Here is a 21,585-nt window from a genome sequence, read left to right on the forward strand (position 1 = left end):
AATTTCATTTTATGGCACTATAAAATGAGGCCATACCCTGAGCATTTAAATGGGCAAATTATTTGGCTGGAAGGGGCTCAAGTTTTGAAGTTCAGTCATATCAACAGACAAAAGCTAAGAGAATATTCAAGGCAAAGTCCATTTCTAGGGTGGCTAAGATATCACCAAAAGAGGGTAAGCATCCATTTGATCAAGTGACCATATGTGTGTTTAGAGAATATAGTGTATGTTTCTGGTGTTAAGATTACATTTTGAAAAAGTCCTAAATATTTCCAAACTGTTCCTAATCCTACCTCAATGCACCCCCCCCCCAAAAAGTAATGTCAATGTAAAACTCTCAACTGGTAATTTATTCACAAGCTACATATTTAATTATAATAATACAAAATCATGTACTTTTCCTGAGACATAGTTTTGTTAAGTCTATCATCCTTCCAACTTACTAAAAAATGTCAACTGTTCTGTTTTTAATAGAACACAGCAAATGCAAGTGTAAAATTACTTGTACACAAGAGAGCATAAGAAATCATATATCTAACAAAGGTCTAGTATCCATAATATATAAATAACTTTTACAACTCAATAATAAAGACTAAAAACATAATTAAAAATGGCCAAAGACTCTGAATAGACATTTCTCCATGGAAGATACACAAATGGCCAATAAGCACATGAAAAGATGTTCGTCATCACTAGTCTTTAGGAAAATGCAAATCAAAACCATAATGAGATACTACTTCATATTTCCAGGATAGCTATGATCAGAAAGACAGGCAATAACAAATCTGTGAGAATGTGGAGAAACTAGGACAATTACATGGTACTGGCGGGAATGTAAAAGAGCACAGCCACCATGAAAAACAATTGGGCAGGGGCGCCTGGGTGGCTCAGTGGGTTAAAGCCTCTGCTTTCGGCTCAGGTCATGATCCCAGGGTCCTGGGATCGATCCCCGCATTGGGCTCTCTGCTCAGCAGGGAGCCTGCTTTCCTTCCTCTCTCTCTGCCTGCCTCTCTGCCTACTTGTGATCTCCGTCAAATAAATTAAAAAAAAAAAATTGGGCAGTTTCTCCAGAACTTAAATGGAATTACCACATGACATAGCAATTCCCCTCCTAGGTATATACCCAAGAGAATGAAAACAAATATTCAGACAACAACTTGCACATGAATGTTCACATCAGGATTGTTGAGAATAGCTAAAAAGCACAAATAGCCCACAAACTTGAAAATAGATCACAAACTTGATCAACTAATGAATATATGAACAAAATATGGTAATATTCACATAATGGAATATTATTCAGCAATAAAAAGGAACAAAATACTGACACATGCCACAATATCAATGAACCCAAACACATCATGCTAAGTGCAAGAATCCAATCACAAAAGACCACATATTATATGATCCCATTTATATGAAATGTCCCAAACATGCAAATCCATAGAGATGGAAAGTAGATTAGGGGATAGGGTAGGGGGATGATTGGAGAAATGAGTGTGAGTGCTAATGGGTATGGTGTTTCTTTCTGGGGTGATTAAAATTTAATTCTGGAATTAGTGGTGATGTTGCACAACCTTGTGACTACACTGACAACAATTAAATTATATGCCATAAAGGGTATGTTATTGTAGATGAATTATATCTTAATTTTAAAAATTATACATGCTCATAATAAAAAATTAAACAGTACAAAAGAGTTTGTAAAAACAAAGGTTTTATTTTCCCTTCCACCTCCGCAATAACCACTTTTACACGTAAGTGTTTTTTGCCAATCTTTCCAGAGATTTTCTTTGCTCTTATTACAAAGTTGTTGGGATTAGAAAAAATATTTCACATCAGTGTTTTATACACAGAGGCTGGCCCATGGAAAGTACTTAATGAATGGCAGCAAAGTTTTCTAATTCCTTAGAAATTTGGAAATTCAGAATTATCTAAATTATAAAAAAATGTAGGGTCTTTAGAAAAGTCTTGTGTGCTTTTTACACTTCACGAAACTTTGTTGATCGATAAAAAACAATCTACAAACAACACTTAAAATGTAGAGAAGTTGAGGAAAGCTATGCTAATCATTGCACCCAAAACATCTTCATTTTAGAGGACTGAACAAAAGTAAAACATCTACGAGAGATGAGAAGGTAAACCAAAGTGGCAAGCAACAAACAAAAAAGAAACACTGCTCTCCCCAGCAGCCCTAAAAACTGAAAAGCTAACACAAATCTTTTCTATCAGGCACACAGACGAAGTTGTTAAAGCTTAAGAATTTAGAATTTAAAGTTTAAAAGTTTAAAAACAAAACAAAACAAACCCACCCAAACTCTGTAGGAGGAAGACACTACATTTTGATGGCATGATACCTGCCCTCTGACCTAGCCATAATGATGAGGAAGAAATGATTCCATAGTATGATGACTGCCTGAACAGGGGCACTAGTCCATGGGTTTGAATTCTCAGCCTCTGTTATGTGCTGCCAACCCTCCCACATGCCTCAGACAAGATCAAGGGAGATACAGATCCGGTGCTCCAGAGAAGACCCTCTCTCTATCAGAGAGTTGTTTTGTTTGTGCTGTTTTTTCCTTTATTCCAAAAGGAAACCCATCATTTATCACAAAAAAAGGCCTTCATTGCTTTTCAGCTTTTATGCTGCTGGGATTCTCTGATCACACTGTGTGGGGCCATGAAGAACTGTCCCAAGAATGATTCCTGGAAGAAGCAGAAAACCCCTCCTGGAAATACATCTTTTCTCTTGGCTGCTTCCCCAGAATTCCCCACCGGGAACTGTCTTCAGCAGGCAGGAGGATGGATGGCCTGAGGTCTTCCCCCACCTTTGCCGTGCAGGTTTCCTGAAGCCCATCCAGAGCTGATGACTGTCTCTAGCCTACAAAGGCACTGCTGCCTCCACGGAGGCCCACTCACCAAGCCCACTCCAAGTCACTTCAAAAAGAGGAATTCCACATTCCTGCTCAAGAGAGGGTGAAGACTCAGACCAGCAGCTCAAAAAAAGGCTGTTGAAACTGCCAACACAAACAGCTTCTCAACTTCCATTATAAGAGGTTTTCATCAGCGCTTGGAATCCTTTGTGTTATAGAAATAGTTTTCCACCCCCAAAAGAAGCACATTAGAGAGTGGTCCCTATGGTATCAGGAGTTAGTGGGCCAAACCAATTTATCCCAGCACAAAACTTCTCACTGTGGAAGAGGATACAGTCGTTGATTCTGGGTTCTGGAGTCAGAACAGCTGAGTTTGAATCCTGGTTCCACTAATTAACAGCTGTGTGACAATGGGCAAGTTACTTAACTTCTCTGAGCCTGGCTGTCCTCTTTTCACAAATGGGACCAATAATAGCCCCCACGGTTTTTGGAGTTGGCATAAAGAAGATGTGTGATCAACTCTAAAAAGTATAGCATCATGTAGAGCACCCAATATGCACTTAACTAAGTCTTTTGGTTTCTCTTCTACTGTAACAGCAACAATAACTACAGACCTCTTGTGCAAAAATCTCTGCCACCACACCTTTATTTTCTTGCTGCTATTAAAGTGGCTAGGTTTTATTTGTTTTTCCCGTCCTGCTGGCTCTAGTTAATTTCCTGTCAGTTTCTTCTAGAAACTAAAGGATAGATATACAGGCTGATGATTTTTGTGTTTTGTCTGTTTGCTTGTTTTATTAATTCTCCTTGCATCTCTTAAGCCTGTTCTTCCCCCTTCAACCTCTAGTACAACCACCCTCTTTTAGCACCATTGTTCCTCCTAGCTTGGGCTACTGCCTACCTCTCTAGCCCTGCAGTGCTACAGAGCTCATCCTCCTTCCTGGAGGATACTCTTGCCTGCTATTCCCAGACTCAACAAGTTCAAAATCTTGAGCTAAGCACTCAAGGCTTTCCCTGTCCTGACAAACCCTTAACTGCCCACACTTCTCCTTATTCTAGAACTGAAGCTACAGAATCCCCTACCCTCTCTCCTAGGCATTGTACCTTCTCACTTCTGTTGCCCTTGCTCATGCTCCTCACCTAGTTCTACATCTGATAAAATTCTTTCCACTTTTCTTGTCCAGTGCAAATACCATCACATTCATAGAAACTTCCCTGAACCCTCCATCTTCTGAATGCCCATGACATTCATACTGAATCTGGCACATTCTGCCACGAGTAATGCCTCTTTGTCCAATTCCAGATTTTCATTCCTATCTGCCTATTAGAAAGAGCTACCTAGTTGTCCCAACGCATCTAACACACAGCTTGGATAAAACCTCTCTGTTCTTAGCTCCTGCCATACTTTCCACACCTGTCCCTACATCCTGCGACTGTTAGGCAGGGATCTCAATCATGTAGGCAGGTCTCACTAAACCCAGGGAAAGCTGAAAAATTAGACTTCCTAAGAAGGAAAAAAAAAAAGGTATTTCTGCTGAGTCTCACAGTGAAGGGTATGGGAAAGCCATCCAGAGTCCAAGGTAACTCTAAACACGGGCTGTTTTATTGTCCTATATAACAATAGCTATCTAATCTTCCACCACTGTGTTGACTTGGTTCCCCTCTATGTCAGCTTTGATGGCTCACATGCAACCTGCGCATCTTTCCGTAGCTTCTGGTTATTCATAATTTCTATCCTCTCATAACTTCAGTTCTTTACAAGTCATGTTATTAATTCATTATACAAATATTTATTAAGTGTCTACTATTTTACAGGCACTGGGTAGATAAGACAGGTCCTTTCCAGATGGAAGTTCCACTCTAGACTAGAGGACAGACATTGAACAAGAATTAAGACTGTGCTTCATGTTCTAGTGGGAAGTTACATAAATTTATAAAAGACAAACCTAACCTGGGCTGGGCTAGCTCCAGTGAAAGGCAAACAGAGGAAGTGACATTTAAACTTCACTTGACCTAGAAAAAAGTAAAGTTATATCCATACTTCATACCTTATAGTAAGATAAATTCCAGATGGTTCAAAGACTAAATGCAGAAAATCAAACCATAAAAATACCCCCCCCCAAAAATTACAAGACAATTGTTCTTATAGTATGAAAGAGGTTTCTAACTATGACACAAAATTCAAAAGCTATAATAGGAAAGACTGAATATGTTTGACTATAAAATGGTAATTTTAAAAAATTTCTGTATAGCCATTAGCAAAATTTAGAAAAAGTATATTGGCAGGAAGGAGCATTTTAAACTCAAATCAGACAAATGGGTAATCTTTCTAATATATAAAGAACTTCTAAAAACAAATAAGAAAAACAACAAAAGAATATGACAAATTATGGACATATTTAAAGATGCCTCATCTTCACCTGTAATGAGATAAAAGCAAATGAAAACTACATTTAAATGCCTTTGTTCTCCTTCCATATTGACAAAGATAAAAATGCTTAAAAACTACACTGCTTTGAAAGAGTTAATGGGGAAAGAGGCACTCATATATTACTGATAGGACTATAAATGGATTAGTCTCTGTAAAAGGCAACTAGAAAAATTAGAAAGGTATTATCCTAGCAATTCCACATCTAGAAATTTATCCTACAGACACTGTCATATACATATGAAATTAAGCCTATTCAAAGTTATGAATTATAGCAGTCTACATGAGAGGAAAAAATCTGAAACACCTCAAAGTCCTTCAGGAGGAGACAGGTACAATGGAATTGTATGCAGAAGTAAAAAGGAATGGAGAGGTATATATGGATATGGAAAGATCTCAAAGACATAAAAAAAAAAAAGAAAATCAAGATGCAGAACAGCGTGTATTTCATTATACCACTTGCATTAGTATCATACTATAAATCCTATCCATTTGCTTCCATCTTTCTAGATGCTGCTTCTAGGAATAGATCAAGTTACACCACAAGGCCTCTACAGATCATACGTACAATTACTATTCGATGAAGGGGAGTAAGTTAATGAATAAAGTAAATAAATGGCTAAAGGAACAAACTTGGGTACTTGGACTAAACTCAACATAAGGTCCTTATATGCACAGATATGGAAAACTTGTGGCTGAAGTAATCTTATTGAAAAGACTATTTTTCAATAAACACAAGGATGGAACTTTCTAGATTTAATTATTCATATCCCTCAGGAAAGAAGCATTAAGCAGACTAAGGTTCTTTTCAACCCTTCCCTCAAAGTCTCTCAATGGCTTAAGAGGAAAAAGCCTTAAAAATCATTATTCCAGCAACTGAATTTTCTAGAATTTTCTAGGAAAGCCAAGGAGGCTGCCTGAACAGATCACCTTCCACTTCTCTCTTGCATGAACCCCATACTCTCACCCATTATTCTTGTCATGAAACCCTTCATCACAACATCACCACTTAATGAACATCTGCTGTGGGTCAGACTGTGCTCCATGCCCAACAGTTCATGTGCCCAAAAGCCTTCTGAGGGATCAGTATAATATACTGTCTCCATTTTATAAACACAGGGAGAGGCTTAAAGACCTCTGGATGTGTACCCAACATGCCACAGCCATGAGGGTGTTCCTTTTAAAGATGGAGTTTAATTTTCTACATGTAACATTCTGACAATAGCAGTTTGAATAACCTGGATTATAAGTGAAATACTAATATAAAGTAGTAACAGGTCTGGGATAGATGACACACATGAAATCCAAGAGCATTGCTATTTTATCTACTCAGGAATCCCTAAAAAGCCCCCTGCTTTGCATGTATAGGTGGTGGAAGAGCACCCACACTCACCAGCATGATAGGACACCTATGTGCCAATTGCCCGGTGAGTGTTTCTCACCAAGGCCCACTCATCACAGGTTATCAGAAGATTCTCCAGCTATTCATTATTATAACCAACTCATTCTCTCCACGGTAATTATCTGTGAGCAACATATCATGCTGTCCTTGGAACCATCAAACTGACATATGATTAAATAGCAGAGGGCTCTGAAGTTAAATTTAAAACCACTCTCTTACACTTCAACTCACACATCACATCGAGATTTGTCCAGCCATGGGAATATTCCAGTTGACCAACACCAAAGGCCACTGAGAGACTATTCCGTGACTTCACGTTCCCATCTGGGAGAAGTAATGGTTATGTTCTCAAAGCTATCTAAAGAGATTTTCCCAGGATCTGAAGTAAAATTTTGCAAAGCAATTCACTGCCTGAAGTTCTGCTCCTCCCACACATTAAAATGTCTCAAGAGTTGCTTATGCTCACGGTGTCTCCTCACAATTACGTGTGGGGGTCTCACAAGAAATTAGTATAATTCATCCACACATGGTGAGGATCACACACTCTTCAACTATCACTGGAAAAATTATTGCAAAAATAAATTATTATACACTCTGCTCTGTGTATACCAATAAGAATAATTCTTATATTAACAATGTTACCAATTAGAAAAAAAAAAAACTGGAAGAGAAGGTCAATGGGCAAGCTAAAGTTAAAAGACAAGTCTCACTGCTCTTGGACTATAAATAAATAAATAAATAAATAAATAAATGCAACAAGAGATTCTTCAAAGGGAAATTTCTTTTCATTCCCTGACTCACTCTATAATTTCTAGAATTAAAGTTTTTCTACGAAAATAATTCTATACAGTTTATTTTTACAGGAACTGTAAATTAGAAAAAAACAATTTTTTCCATCCTCAATAAAATAGTTGCACCCAAAGCAAAATCAGCCAATTTCTGTCTTCTTATTCTAGTTTTCATATTTCTTTAGCTTGGTATTGCAATTAACCTTCACCTGTATTGTACTCATTGAATTTAGAGTAAAGTTTAAAAAAACAGCAAATATTAAAATTATCAAAATTCCTTACAAAGAAATTTCCAAAGCCTTTGTTAGATATATCAACAATAAGGTATTTTGTTCAGAGAAAGGTACACAGTACCCACTCATTTTTAAATAGGTCCCTCCAAAATGTAGGCTTCACAAAAATGTGAAATTACACAGTGTGAAAATTCCAAGTACCTTTACCCAATATGGAAGAGAGTCCCAGTCACTAGTTGGATAAATTTTCCCTACAACTTGAGCTGTTATTGTGGGTAATGAAGTGATAGAATTCACATTTCATAAGAAAAGCCATATAAAGGAAATAGATATTATTTTTCTAGAAAGTGATTTATAATAATACTGAGAAGCTATTTTTTTAAAAAATTCCTTCCCCTTCTCAACATTTACAGAAAAGGCTAACATATCTTGAGAGATTTACTATTTGCTGATATTCATCCATATGGTAGTACCAACCAAAAGCCAGGAGTAGGTGAGAAATAGGGGGTCGGTTGGGGGAGGAGGGGGGGGGGGAAAGGAATGGTTAACCCTACCACCTTGGCATCTCTTCTTCTGGAGCCAAGACTTATTAGGTCCACCTGGGACTCTCTCTTGATTTTGCTGTTGTTGTCACTGTTTTAATAGATCTGCAAGTTCAGAATGGTTTTAGTCATCTCCAAGGAACCTCAGAAGCATTCTGTACGAGAAAGCATTTCAACTACAATGCAAACTGTATTCCTCTATCTTCTTCACATTCTAGAGGATGCAGAGAGAGAGCCAGAGCAGCCACTCAAGCAAAAGTTAAAAAGTAAAAATAATACAGAGCATAAAGACCTAGTTCTACAAATTGGAGCTGGCTCAGCAAAACATTAGCCATGGCAAGTCTTACCAAGGCCAGGTCGGAAAGGTGCAAGAACCAACCCCTGGCTACACCTCAAAGGTTCAAAAACATTTCCAAATATAGAATCCACTTTATGTTTGCAGGAGTTGTAAATCAGGGAAAACAACTTTTTCCATCCCCAATAAAATATTTGCACCCAAAGCAAAATCAACTGATTTCTGGCTTTCTACCAGTTCTGCTTGGGCATAAAATTTTCTGACACTTCACCAGAAATGTCAGCATTAGTGTAAGGCAGCTAAAAGAGGGAAATAATTTTCTGACCTGTGGATAACCCCTTCAACCCCAACAGGAAAAGGAATTTTAAAAAACACCTGAAACCCAGCTTTTCCAGTTATTAGCATAAATGGGACAAACTATTTTTCTTAGTGGCCAAATCCTTCCTTATAGGAAGTGCTGGTCTTTGAATTCAGTGAGGGGAGGGGTCATGTCTGTTTTACTGCTATATTCCCAACACCCAGCTCTAACTCCCACATGCAGAAGGATTTCAATGAACAGCCAAGAAAAGATGGGGAAGGGGAGGGAGGGAGAGAGAAAGCAAAGGAAAGGAAAAGAAAGGGAGGTGGAAAGAAGGAATGAAAGACACTAGGGAAGTAGGGAGATAAGAAAGGGCGGAAAAAGGGAAGGAAGAAGGAGCAGAAGAAGGAAAGAGAGAGAGGGAGAGAGGGAGGAAGAAAATGAAATAAATTCAGAAGGAGATCTTTTCTCCTTTCCTTTTATCTGTGTCTTTATGTTTCTTGAACTTTCAAGCATCTGGCTCAATAAAAAACTGATCATAGCTTTTCTCAGGGCTTCCTGTCTAAAGCTGTAAGATCACCAGTGCAGTCAACTCTGCTACCAGCAACTCTCCACGGGGACCAAGTAGAGGGTGGGAGGGGTGAGATGAAGTTAATGGAAGTTCCTCTCTTCAAGAGTCATTTATTCAGCACACAGGAGTGTGACTTCCAGCCACCTCCAGTGTGTGGCACAACACCCCATGGAGCTGGAGACCCAGACAGTGCTCAAGGAGGCCACCATCTACTAGGAGACACAATGCCTAATTCAAGGTAGGCTTTAACACAGGCCAGGGAAAGGGTCAGATAAAGCTCTAAGAAGATCAAGGCAAAGGAAATTGCATCTATCTGAGGAGCTCAGGGAAGGTTGGAGAGGTGACACCTGAGAAGAAACCAGCCCAAAGAGGGAAAAGGGAGGGTGGACATGAATCTCAGGGCAAAGACAGAGGCTGGCAGCACAGCAGGCAGGACAGTATTTCCCCAAGTGCTTCATGGGGTATATTCTATGAACCTCATATTTGGGAAACCATGGATCACACACAACTGCACAGGTGTCCCTACTGTGAGTCTTCTCAAAGATTTTAATGCAACTGGAGCAGAAGTGGCAAAAGATTCCATTTGCATATCAGAAAGGACTGGCTTTTAGGTGAAAAAAAAAAACAATCTAGTCACTTACTAGCTGTATTAACTTGAGCATAATATTCGACTTTGATGAACTCCAGTTTTCTATTCTCCAACATGGAAGAATTGGTGGTCCTAACATCATACAGTTGTTTTGAGTAAATACTATATAAAAAGTGATTAATTCAGTGCTGGCACTTAGTTAATGCCCAGTATTATTTCTACCGCTTCTACTTCTACTTTTGTTATTTCCATTATTTCTAAGATGGATGTGCATCATGAATGTAAAAATTAAGAATGTCATATACATTATTTCTTCAAAGAATTCGTCAGTTTTTCATCAGCTATTTTTTCAGAAATGCCAGGTCAGCATATAGTACCAGGCCTAGCACACAGTAGGTGCCTACTAGGTGTCTATGGAGAGAATGGGGCAAGAACTGACCCTAGCAAAGAGCAAATTGCAGGATAGCAAGGGAATGCTCTAAGCAAGTTGCTTCTCATTATTTCTTTGGGCAACAGGCCTCTTAGGTCCAAGAGTAATGACTTCATCCTTTGCTAGAAGAATGAGAGATTGAGAGTGCAGTACTGAACTCTGGGGAAACATCACAAAGAGTTTATTTTGGTGGAAATGTTTGAAGTGACTCTGTAACAATGAGCTCATGCCTGCTGCCAGGCCTCAGACATGAGCTGGAGCCTGCCTGCCAGGGAGATGCACACAGCCCATCACCAATTCCACTTCTGTGGTACATAAAAAGGGAGGATCCCAGAAGCCCTACTCCAAAAGCAGCTCCCTCCTCTCCAAGGAGGGATATTGAGGCACAAACAAGGAAGTAGCTGACCCAGGATCCAAAGCAAATCAGAGCCTGGAAGAGCCCAGAAAGGCCCGAGCCTTCTAGTTTTACTTGGTCAACTCTCTGGCAGGATTTTGAAGTGAATCCCAAAGGATACTTTTTATTTATTTATTTATTTATTTATTTATTTATTTATTTGGTCAGTTGCTGTATACATTTATCTAGATGACTTCATCTGCCATAAGTCACATGCTAATCTCACAAATACTTCTTAGAAATGAGCAAACTTCACATAAGCCCTCCCCTCAGAGTGCAATACAGGGATCCTATTATATCCCTACAGCTTCCCACTGGTTTTTGTGCAAAGAGATTCTTGACAGAAGTGGAGTTTTCTGGGGTGAGAACGTGAACAGGTCTGGAATATGACATTTCATTTTACCAAACCAGATCCTTATTATATGTCCACCTGATTTCAAGTACAGAGTCTATATAGAGTTTGTAAAGGAAATGAGGCCATTTAAAAAGGTAGCTGGAGGGGAAGATTTCCTATAGAGTCTAGCACAGAACAGAAGACCCAAGAGTTAGTCAAGTTTTCAAACTTCAGATTGGGAGGTAGGGAGGTGCAGGACAGACTACAAAATTCTATAGTAAGAAAGACCATACATTTTTTAAAAATATATATACGTGTTATGTGTATACACACATATATGTATATGCATACACACACAAATATATGTATCTCAACTGTGAGCCATATAAAGAAAGTGCATGGGCCAGAGATCCTGTGTTCAATTCAATTGTTACATTTGTTTTCCCTTAAATATTCTTTTCTTTTTCAAGTTTTTATTAAATTCCAGTTACTTAACATACAGTATATTAGTCTTAAGTGTAGAACTTAGTGACTGATTCATCACTTACATACAACATCCAGTATTCATCACAAGTGTCTTCCTTAATGCCCATCGCCTAGTTAGCCCATCCCCCCCATCCATCTCCTCTCCAGAATTGGTCCATTTCATTTTATTTTAACTGGTAAACTTGGAAGTGGTGGAAAAAATGCAGAGTTAACTCCGGAAACTTGTCGAAGCTCAAGAAAGCTTCCAAGACCTATAGACATTTTTGTTCCAGGAAAGTAGGGTTGCCCAATTAGTCTTACACTAAAAATATAACAAGAGGCTGTTGACAAGGATTGCACATTTTCTCCATTGTGTTCATTTGGGGCAAGAGGTTAAATGATATTGAAATGATCTGAATCTTAATTTGACCATATAGTTCACGCAACTAGACTTGGACTGAACATTTTACCAAACCTAATCGACATACCAAGCCCCTTGTAGAAAGACCCCTTGGTACCCACAACCTCTCCCAGCCCTAATACTGCATCCTGTCTTCTGAGAGTCACAGTTCATGTTCAATCGCCATGAAACTGAAAAAAGCTAAATACTACACAGTACAGGTTTCTGACACATAAGACACAGCAGAATGCCTGTAGAACAAATCTAAAGGTCCTGGCAGGGAGTTTTAGGTGTGGGAGCCAAAGTGGCCCCTGGTCTCAACGGCTTCAATATCAACAGGAGCAGCAGAGGGAAGGCAAAATGAGGAAGAAAACAAAAAATACAGGCAAGGAGAAAAGCTTAAAGCTTCATTAAAGGAGTGCATCCAAAGCTTGGAGGAAAGATTTGGATGTGATGTGGCCAACCTCCTCCTCTCCAACCTTCATTATGATGTCTGTATCTCCACACAGGGGCACCAGAAAGTGAATTAATAGTTATTAGATTTTGGGTGAGAACAGTTCTGTAGGACCATGATTTTGACCCCTGTTTAGATCACAGGAGAACTCTTGAGAATGGGCTTCCTTCAGTGAGATGAAGTTTGTGGGACACCCACTGTGGTATGTGGAAATAACAGAGATTTGGTTTCATTTTCAGGGACTATGAGCCACAGGGATTGGGAATAGGCAGTGGGACAAAACTGGTGTATGGACAGGAGGACTCACTTTGCAATTATCTGCTGCTGGCATAAATGAATTGGTCTGGTGGCTTAGGTGCTGAGCAGTGGATAGACACACAGGTATAGATACTGAATAAAGAGAAGAAAATAACATTGCTTGCCTCTCAAAGAGCAACTGCACTGGCTATCAGTTTGAGTCTTTTCTTTTCTTTTTTTTTTTCCCAAGACTTGGTAGCCCAAATCATACCATGAGCACTGTCTGGTAAATGCATTGATTAAATGAAGAAATCACTAGATAGTACTGCATATTATTATAAGGAGAAGGTTTGCTTGACTTAAAGGAGAACCAGTTACTGACTTGGACTCCTATCTAAGAGGAATCAAATCTGGGATGCATTTCTAAAACAAAATATTCATTTTGCTTCTTAATATCAGGATGCACATAGTCAATGCTGAATCTAGTTTTACATTTGGTCCCATATGCTATGCCCTAGGTAATTAAAGTACGTCTTACGGCTAATAAAAATGAAGTTAAAAAGTCAAAAACCAAAACAATGACAGGAAATAACATGTGTGTACAATATGTTACCAACACACTGATAATTTTCAAAAGTGACTTTAAAAAAGTATCATAAATCTTTCAAAACACAGTGATTTATTAACCAAAAAGTCTGAGTGGTTTGCACTATTAAATTTAGCTTTTGAGTTTCTGTGTCACAGGCAGATCTTTTGTTCTCCTAGGTTAAATTTAGCATCCTGGATTTTGTTTTTTCCACTGCAACATGTTTTATCATCACACAGTCAATTTTCTGAGCTGCTTGGGAGAAATGCTCTAGAATTTCACTCTGATTTCTCTTAGTCGTTGTATAATCTGGGAATCGAAGGTATCGAATAATCCAACGTGATTTACTTCCCATCTTCTTCTTGCCCTTTCCCACCTATATGGCTTTCTCATAAAACAAACCTTCCCTAGGCATGGGATGAAATGGAAAAAAAAAAAAAATGCGGTGGCCAGAGGAAAACCATTTCAGAAATGTGTTTGTTAAACAAGTGCAAGCAATAAATTGAGCTTAGGAGGGAAAGGCAGTTAGAAGAAAAACTGAAAGTACTGACCTGAGAGTCAAGCTGATTGGAGCAAGGGTGAAAGCAGCGATTTGGAGGATAAGCAGAAAAGAAAAGGGATAGCAAAAGAGAATAAAAGGAAGGAAATGCATTAGTCTTAAACATACAGCCAACAGATGTTATATTAGCAGGTTTTATAACCAAATGAAGGACAATAAAGCAACTTTTATCTGTTATAACCCCCAAAAGCCCTGGGCACACACTGTAAACTGTTCTATTAAATATTACACATAGGAAACCAATATCTGCTCTCACGCATTACCACTGTAAGCACTGGTGTGAACCAGAGGTGTGTTGTAGCAATGCAACAGCAGAATTTGCCCTCTTCTGGTGGAATATTCATAGGGACAGTTCCTATCTGTGTCCATACAAAATTCTATTATTTAATAAACTGAAATGAAAGTTACTAAGGCATTAGAGCTAGTGGTAAGCACTGATGTCGGAAAGATTTTATTTGAACCAGTAAGTTGGACGGTTACATCTTATGAGATGTTCTTCCTTCCTCCTTGAAAATCAAAAGGAGCTGAACAATTTGGCTTTCCATTCAAAGATTTACATTTTACATGCTCACAAAGCACTGCACCTAGCAATGATCAAAGACACTGTGAGCAGGGCTTTGGGTGAGGAGCTGCCTACCTATCAGTCTCCCAAGAGAGGACAGAGCAACTTCCAAAGTTGAGAGTAATTTTTTTTCAGTTGTAAAAATGAGGATCATACTTCCATCCCTGAAAATATCCAGATGCTTGATAACTTATCTGTGCAAAAATATTTAAGATGCCCTTCTTATTGGTCAAAATAATAAAGTCCCAAATCCAAGCAAAAATTAAAAGAAAAAAAAAGTGATGATCTTCAAGCTACCACAGGAGCATACAGTGAACATTTATTTTATGAATCTATTTAATGCTCTTTGTAAAACAACAAAGTAAATGAACAAATATGATACCAGTGATCTGCTCAAGGGGACCCCACCATTCCATACTATTAAAAAGTACTTTTAGGAGCACCTGGCTGGTTCAGTGAAAAGAGCATGTGATTCTTGATCTTGGGGTTGTAAGTTTGAGATCCATGTTGCATGCAGAGATTGCTTAAATAAATGAAACTTTAAAAAATTTAAAATAAATAAGTAGTTTTAAGCATTTCACAGAGGAAGGAAAAACAAAATAAATCCTCAGACGAAAGTTTAAACAAGAACATTTCAAATGAAAACAGTGTTGATCAAAATGATAAAAATCAAAGAGAAAATTCAGGATTAAACACACGGTGCAAGCATTGGTCAAATAATCCCTCATATCTGAAATCCCCCTGCACAGTATTTTGTGATCATGAACACACAACTGATTAAAAATAAGTTAGATCAAGCCATGATTATTGTGGGAACTTTGGCCCCAGCTGTTGCTTCAAATTCTTCTGGATCAGAGAGGTATATCAAACTGAGGTCTATGGCCAAGCTTTAGAGCATCCTAAATTGAAACAACAAATAAACATTTGAAATTAGTTGACTTTTCCAAGGATTCCTAGTTTTCATCAAATTCTCAAAGGCATCCATGACCTTCCCCAAAGGGTTGGTAGGGATGGTGCAAAACTGTCTGCCACTTGTTTCATTGAAATTTCTTCAAACACTTTATCAAATATAAATGGATATTTCTCAGCAAGAAGAGTTTATATCAAAACAGAACTGGTATCAGGTTTCTTCAATGTATCATGAGACTTCTAGAACACGGTATCCCATTTTTCTAAATAAAGCTTTAGTTTACATTTTGTTAAAAGTGTTCTGAAAGGCATCAAAGAAATTATGTCATCACATTATTGAAAAAATTCAGAAGGAAAAATAATAGTCTGCTTCTCAACCTTAGATAAGGTGCTTTTAGGCATCTAAGATGATTGCTCAAGTGTCCGAATGTCTGATGGCATTAGTCAGTGATCCAGATAATTAAGGGCTACCTGTTTTCTATTCTGACATTATGTCTTATGAGCAGAACCCCAAAGGACGCATGCTGTTCTCCACAGTGGGGAGGGATGTGATCAAGGGCTTGATTTGGACATTTCCTGTCCCCTAGACAAATACCAACAAACCCCCTACTATATTTAGGATAATTACATGAATGGTCACCTGACTGATACGTTTTGGTGGCTGAGATGCAGAAACCTAGTGGCAGCAGACCTTGTTGGACAAGAGATCTGTTAGCCTCTCTCTTTTTCCCTAAGGCAGAACTAATTCTGAAACTCTAAATAAAACTCAGAGCCATTGATGGGCACTGACATAGAAAGACCACATACGTCAGTCTCTTTAATGTTTGATTACCTACCCGATCATACAGCAGATGTGGTATCTAGCACCAGCGATCACATAAAGACTTCAGCTTGATTTGGACCAACACTTAGGGGGTATGCTCGAGGCCCTTCACCCACTTTGTGTCAACCTTCCCCAGAGTCCATTCACTCGCTGTCCAAGGCAGAAGCTCCCTGCTGAGCCATCAGCATCAAGTGCAAAAGTTTATAGGAAAAACTGCACATGGGGACCACACTGGAGCAATATGCATTTTGAAAAGCAAAATCGTTAATGGCTGATGTAAAACATCCTTCACGTGGAATTTAAGAGGTAAATGCATCCTTATAAGTGCCAGGCATATTTGATTTGGAATGTATACATTGTGAAAAAAAAAAAAATAGGAAGATTAGCAGCGTAGAAAGCAAACAAGAACTGCCCTCTGAGAGAGAAGTAGGCCAGCATCAGTGTCATTTGAGTTATGCTATTCCTAACCCTGAACCTTTTGTTGCACATGACTGAAGCTCTGGAATATTTTAGAACACTCATTGCTTTTAAAAAGAAGTCTTTTCACTCTGGTAGGTCACGTTACAGACCAGAGACCACAAATTTATTTCAAGTTCAATTTTTTGGTTTTCAAAATCACAAACTTAATTGCAAACACTCCTCTATGAGTCCAAAATGGAGATATATGTCACACTGCTAAGAAATCTTTAGTTCCCCACGTTACGAGGTAGGAATTTCATAGTTTAAACCAGAAAATGGAGATATTGCCCAATTTGAAAAGGGCTGCCTGACAAACAAGAAAGATGTTTTGGTCAGAATACACATGGAGCCCAGCAGATAATGATTCAGAAAGTCAGGCCGAGGCTGAGCTCTTCTTTTCCCAAGAAACTTCCCCTCTTACTTTCCACCCCTGCCCCCAACCTCCTTCAGGCCTGGACTGGGGCTGGATCTCAGACATTTCCCAGACTATGTTCTGCTGCTGGACCCAAGACACAGGCAGGCAGAGAACTGGGACAGACTCAAGTCTCACCACACGTTTTATGAATTACAGTGCCTGGGAGGCATCAGCTTTAAGGAAAGGCAAAGGCAGAGATAAAGAAAATGTGCAGAAAGTACATAAAGATAAATGCCTGTAAAATCACTGTTGTTTTAATACATTCCATATTGAGGATATAAAAATGTGAATATTCTTGATGATTTAATGGCACTAGTGTCCAGCTAAGACCTGTTTGTCTAACTAGATGACTACACTATTTTTATGCAAATATTTATAGTAGCTGATCCTGATTTTTCAGTCACAGTTCTGGGGAGCTTCAAAATGTGGGGCACATCACTTTCTCTCATGAAAGCTAATAAAGATGAGACAGATCTCCTGTGGCCCAGCAGCAATGCCTCTCTCTCTCTCTCTCTGCAGGCTATGTGGCTGTTCAGTGCTACTGGACTAACTTCTTCCTTCTGGCTCACTGTTGGACAGGATTGTTCTCAGTCACTAACCTGTTAGACCTGGATTCAAATTCTGACTTTGAATCTTATAAACTCTGAAAGCTTTAGGAAGTTACATATAGTTAATTAATCTGTGTGAGTCATTCATGTAATATAGTTTTCTCATCTATGCAATGAAGATAATGATACTTCCTGTGTTGTTGGTAAGATTAAATGGTATACAGTATTACAGGTCAACTGCTCAGCAGAGCAGTGAGCACAAAAAATACATTATTATTATCATAATTACTATTCTAATATTATCTAAGGCATAGACAATATTATACTCTTCAGAGGCTCATAGCTTCTCAGAACAATAGACTAGGAGTCAGGAAAAATACATTATAGTTTTGCCTATTTCTGACCACAGGACCAACCTCCAAGAGGTAATTCAACCTTTCAGGGTCTCAGTTTTCTCACCAATAAAAGAGATGTGATGGTAACGTCCCTGTGATTTAACATCAGCTTTTCAGGAAAAATTTTGGTCCTAATATACATTTCCAAAGTAGACATGTAGATATATCTAAAGTTAACTGTGTTTTTAAGAACCAATAAACTGGCAGAACATTCCACATTTTAAAATTAATATTAAGCCTTTAAGGATTTTAATTTGTACACTTATCTCGGGAAAAGAAATTTCTGACTTAATCACTAAAATTGGTCACAGTGTATAAAAATCCAGTTATCATCAAAGTAATACTAAGGTTTTTAAGTGAAATATTAATTGATTTAGAGTTTGAATATATTAAATACTATGCTTAAAAATGTTGAAAATTTGAGAATTGACCTATCCATTTAATACCTGGCCACTTAATACTGAGAATTTATTTGTTTTAGTATTCAATTATTCCTAATGATGTAACTATCCCACAAGGACTTGGCACCTGAAAAGTATAATACATTTTAAGGGCACATGGCTGGTACAAAGCAGAAGCAAAATTTGAACCCAGATCCTTCTGTCAGTAGAGCCTATGCTCTTTCCACAGGCCACAGGGAGCTATTCTGCATATGTCTTAAAGTCCTGTCAGGCCGCACAAGTGTCTTGATCAGAGCTAGCAAACATTCACTGATTTATTCAAAATTTGTTCATTTCTTCCATATGGACTGAATCTAGGAAAGACAAATTCTGCCTTATTGCTGAACCAATAAGAAATCCTCAGAGGTAATGGAGTTACGTAAGATTATTCAGAAATTCTTTCCTTATATGAAATATAGGAAAATGCATTGATAGAAAGCTTATTTTTAGAGTCTATCCTATATACAAATACAATATGGATATGATTTATCTGAAAATCTAAATACTCTGGAACCCTGATATAACCTTCTTTGTTTTTAGACAGAATTTGCTATCAGGTAGGCCTGCCTTAGACCCTATTCAAACATATTTATTTACAAATGTTGTAAGGTCCTCTTAAAAGATACATGCCAGATGAATTTGTTGTGGTGTGCCAAAAAACATCGAAAGGATATGAGCTCCTTTCCCTTTCTCCTATCTTGAATGAATTGCCAAATACATTTTTTGCTTGAAACAAACCTAAACCACAAATGCTTGTCTTTCATGGGTAAAAACAAAACAAAACAAAACTAAACTAAGCTTCCAAGTAGTCAGAGCCTCAGTTTCTCACACACTTTGTTGGCACACATGCTAGATGAGGGACATCACTCAAGAAACTTGGCCATTACTTTCTTAAACACTTAAGAAGTACACAAGCCCTCAAAAGATAAGCCAATTGCCTTCTTGAGTATCCCACAGAAACATAACGTCATCCCTAACAGGCCTGTTCCTCACACATCACTCGTTTCCAATTTGAAATATGAATATGCATTCCAAATCCACTACAACCTGTGATGGACAACTAAGCAAACCATGTTCACTCACTGCTGACAACTCACAACATGGCTGCAAAACTTACCTCTCAAGTTCTGCAATCTTCTTGTCCTTGTCATTCTTTTCATTCTCCACCTCCTTGAGGATCTCCAGCAACCGGTCAACTTCCGCTTGGGCCTTGCCGCACTCATCACGGTAGTAAGAGGCCTCTTTATCAAGTTGTTTTATTCGGTCTGCAAACTCTGGGTTCATCCTGGAGTCATCTTCAATATTATGAGCCTTCAACATTATATTTTTAAAGAATGTAGTTAAGACAACAATTTAGGACAATAGGTAGTGCAGTCACCAATGGTCCAGAAATTATCAATGGAGAAAAAATAATCATCATCAAGAATTATGGGTATACTGTCAGTTAAAAGGCAAAATGGAAAATCACATAATTCGGCTACTTCAGAAAAATACTGATTTTAAATTATATTACAGTTTCACAGGAGAGGGTTTTTTATTGTTAATATTTTGTTGCATTAATGTTATTACTTTTGGGGTTTTTTTTCCCCACCAAGAAATGGGGGATGAGTGTGGGGAGAGACTGACATCTTTATTCCTCATGCTTTGGCAAGCAGAACTAACACAATTCAACTCCTCACAGTTAAGGAGGTGATTCATACCAACAGCTTCCTTTTCCAGTAGAGAAACTGAGATAAAACAATATTTAATTATTTTTCCGAAAACTATCAAGGGTATATGTAAAGCCAGGTAACATGTAAGAGACTGGTTAACTGATGACTGAGTACTTCATCCCACTGAGAAATTTCAGCAGAAGATGTAGGTTGAAAGAAAGACTCACAAGTGAGGAAGGGCTTTCCAGCTAACAGTCATACCCATAAATTCTTGTTCTCTTAAGTAAATTTAACCTGAACCAGGAGGAGGATGAGCTAATTCATGAACAAGCACACAGACAAGAATCTGCAAACACATGCATGGGTGGGTGGCAGCTTCTCACACAAGAACATACACAGGCAACAACACAGCAACAACACTGCAGAATAATTTGCAGCCAAAGTATTTGTGGTTTTGTGTGTCTGAAAGTGTGTTATGGCTTTTTTTTTTTTTCCCAAAATAAACTTTTGGCTGAAATATTCTCAGACAGATGAAAATAACACTGCACTGCAATGTTTTGCCTACCCCTTGTTTCCCATTATTCCTAAATGACTTCTTCAAAGAGTAGGCAGGGAAAAAACAAGTAGTTTAACAACAGTGCACATTCAACAGAGAAAGTTCAGAGAAGTCATATATGTATGTATCTCCAAAATCCATGTGTGAAATCATACAATGTTAACAATTTATTAGGACTTAGGTTGTTCTGCTGTCTTGCTATATAGAACAGATGTTCATTGTGTTTTTATATCTTTTTGTTTAATTTCAGGGAAAAAACAGGCAAGCAAGCTACAGCTACTGTGGGGTTAAATGAATCATGCATGGTTAGAAAAATTAATACTAATAACTACTATTACAAGGTTGACAGTTTTTGCAATGAATTTAGTTGAAAAAATTAAACAATTAGTATAAAAATAAATTTATTTATGACAAAATAATCATTTTTAGAATAATATTCTTGCATGTAACATATTATTTAAGCATGAGGATAGGAGGAAAATAATTTGCTTTCATGTTCTTTAACCTAAGATTTCTTTATCCAAGAAATAAACTCAAGTATGCAAAAAGAACTTGGAGAAATTTATCAATTCAACATACTACTATCAGGTACTAGTTTATTCCCTTTTACCAATATTTCTCAGAAAGCATTTATTTTTATTTACTTAGTATGTACATTAGACTTCATTCTAATAGATTAGTGAGCTTTTTCAGTATAATTAAAATAATCTGAAAGAGAATCCTGAGCTAATATGCCTTTAGAAGTTTATTCATCTAACAATTTTTAAATTGAAGTAATGAAAATTTTAATTTGTTAATTGTCACTTTTAAAATATAGGGTCGATATTCTAATTTAAAAGAAAATACTTCTATACCTATTTATATTTGTGATAAGTATCAATTCATTACTCTTGTATCAGAAAAGCACTGAAAATATAGTTTTAAAATTCCTAAGAAAAAGAAAACAAAATATTG

At 37.8% G+C, this 21,585-nt stretch overlaps 1 protein-coding gene across 1 annotated transcript in view; it reads right to left on the minus strand.

Annotated features, from left to right (window-relative positions):
* The window catches only part of LOC111143961 (ELKS/RAB6-interacting/CAST family member 2), a 943,496-nt gene that overhangs the window by 452,669 nt on the left and 469,242 nt on the right, over positions 1–21,585 (minus strand). Inside the window, exons 13-14 of the mRNA XM_022497998.1 lie at positions 19,541–19,734; positions 13,865–13,876 (exon numbers count right to left, since the gene is read on the minus strand). Of these exons, the coding sequence (XP_022353706.1) occupies positions 13,865–13,876; positions 19,541–19,734 (206 nt within the window). The remainder of the gene's footprint in view (positions 1–13,864; positions 13,877–19,540; positions 19,735–21,585) is intronic.

The sequence above is a fragment of the Enhydra lutris genome, unplaced genomic scaffold, assembly GCF_002288905.1.
Source record: "Enhydra lutris kenyoni isolate GAN:26980312 unplaced genomic scaffold, ASM228890v2 scaffoldscaffold10, whole genome shotgun sequence".
Taxonomy (NCBI): Eukaryota; Metazoa; Chordata; class Mammalia; order Carnivora; family Mustelidae; genus Enhydra; species Enhydra lutris.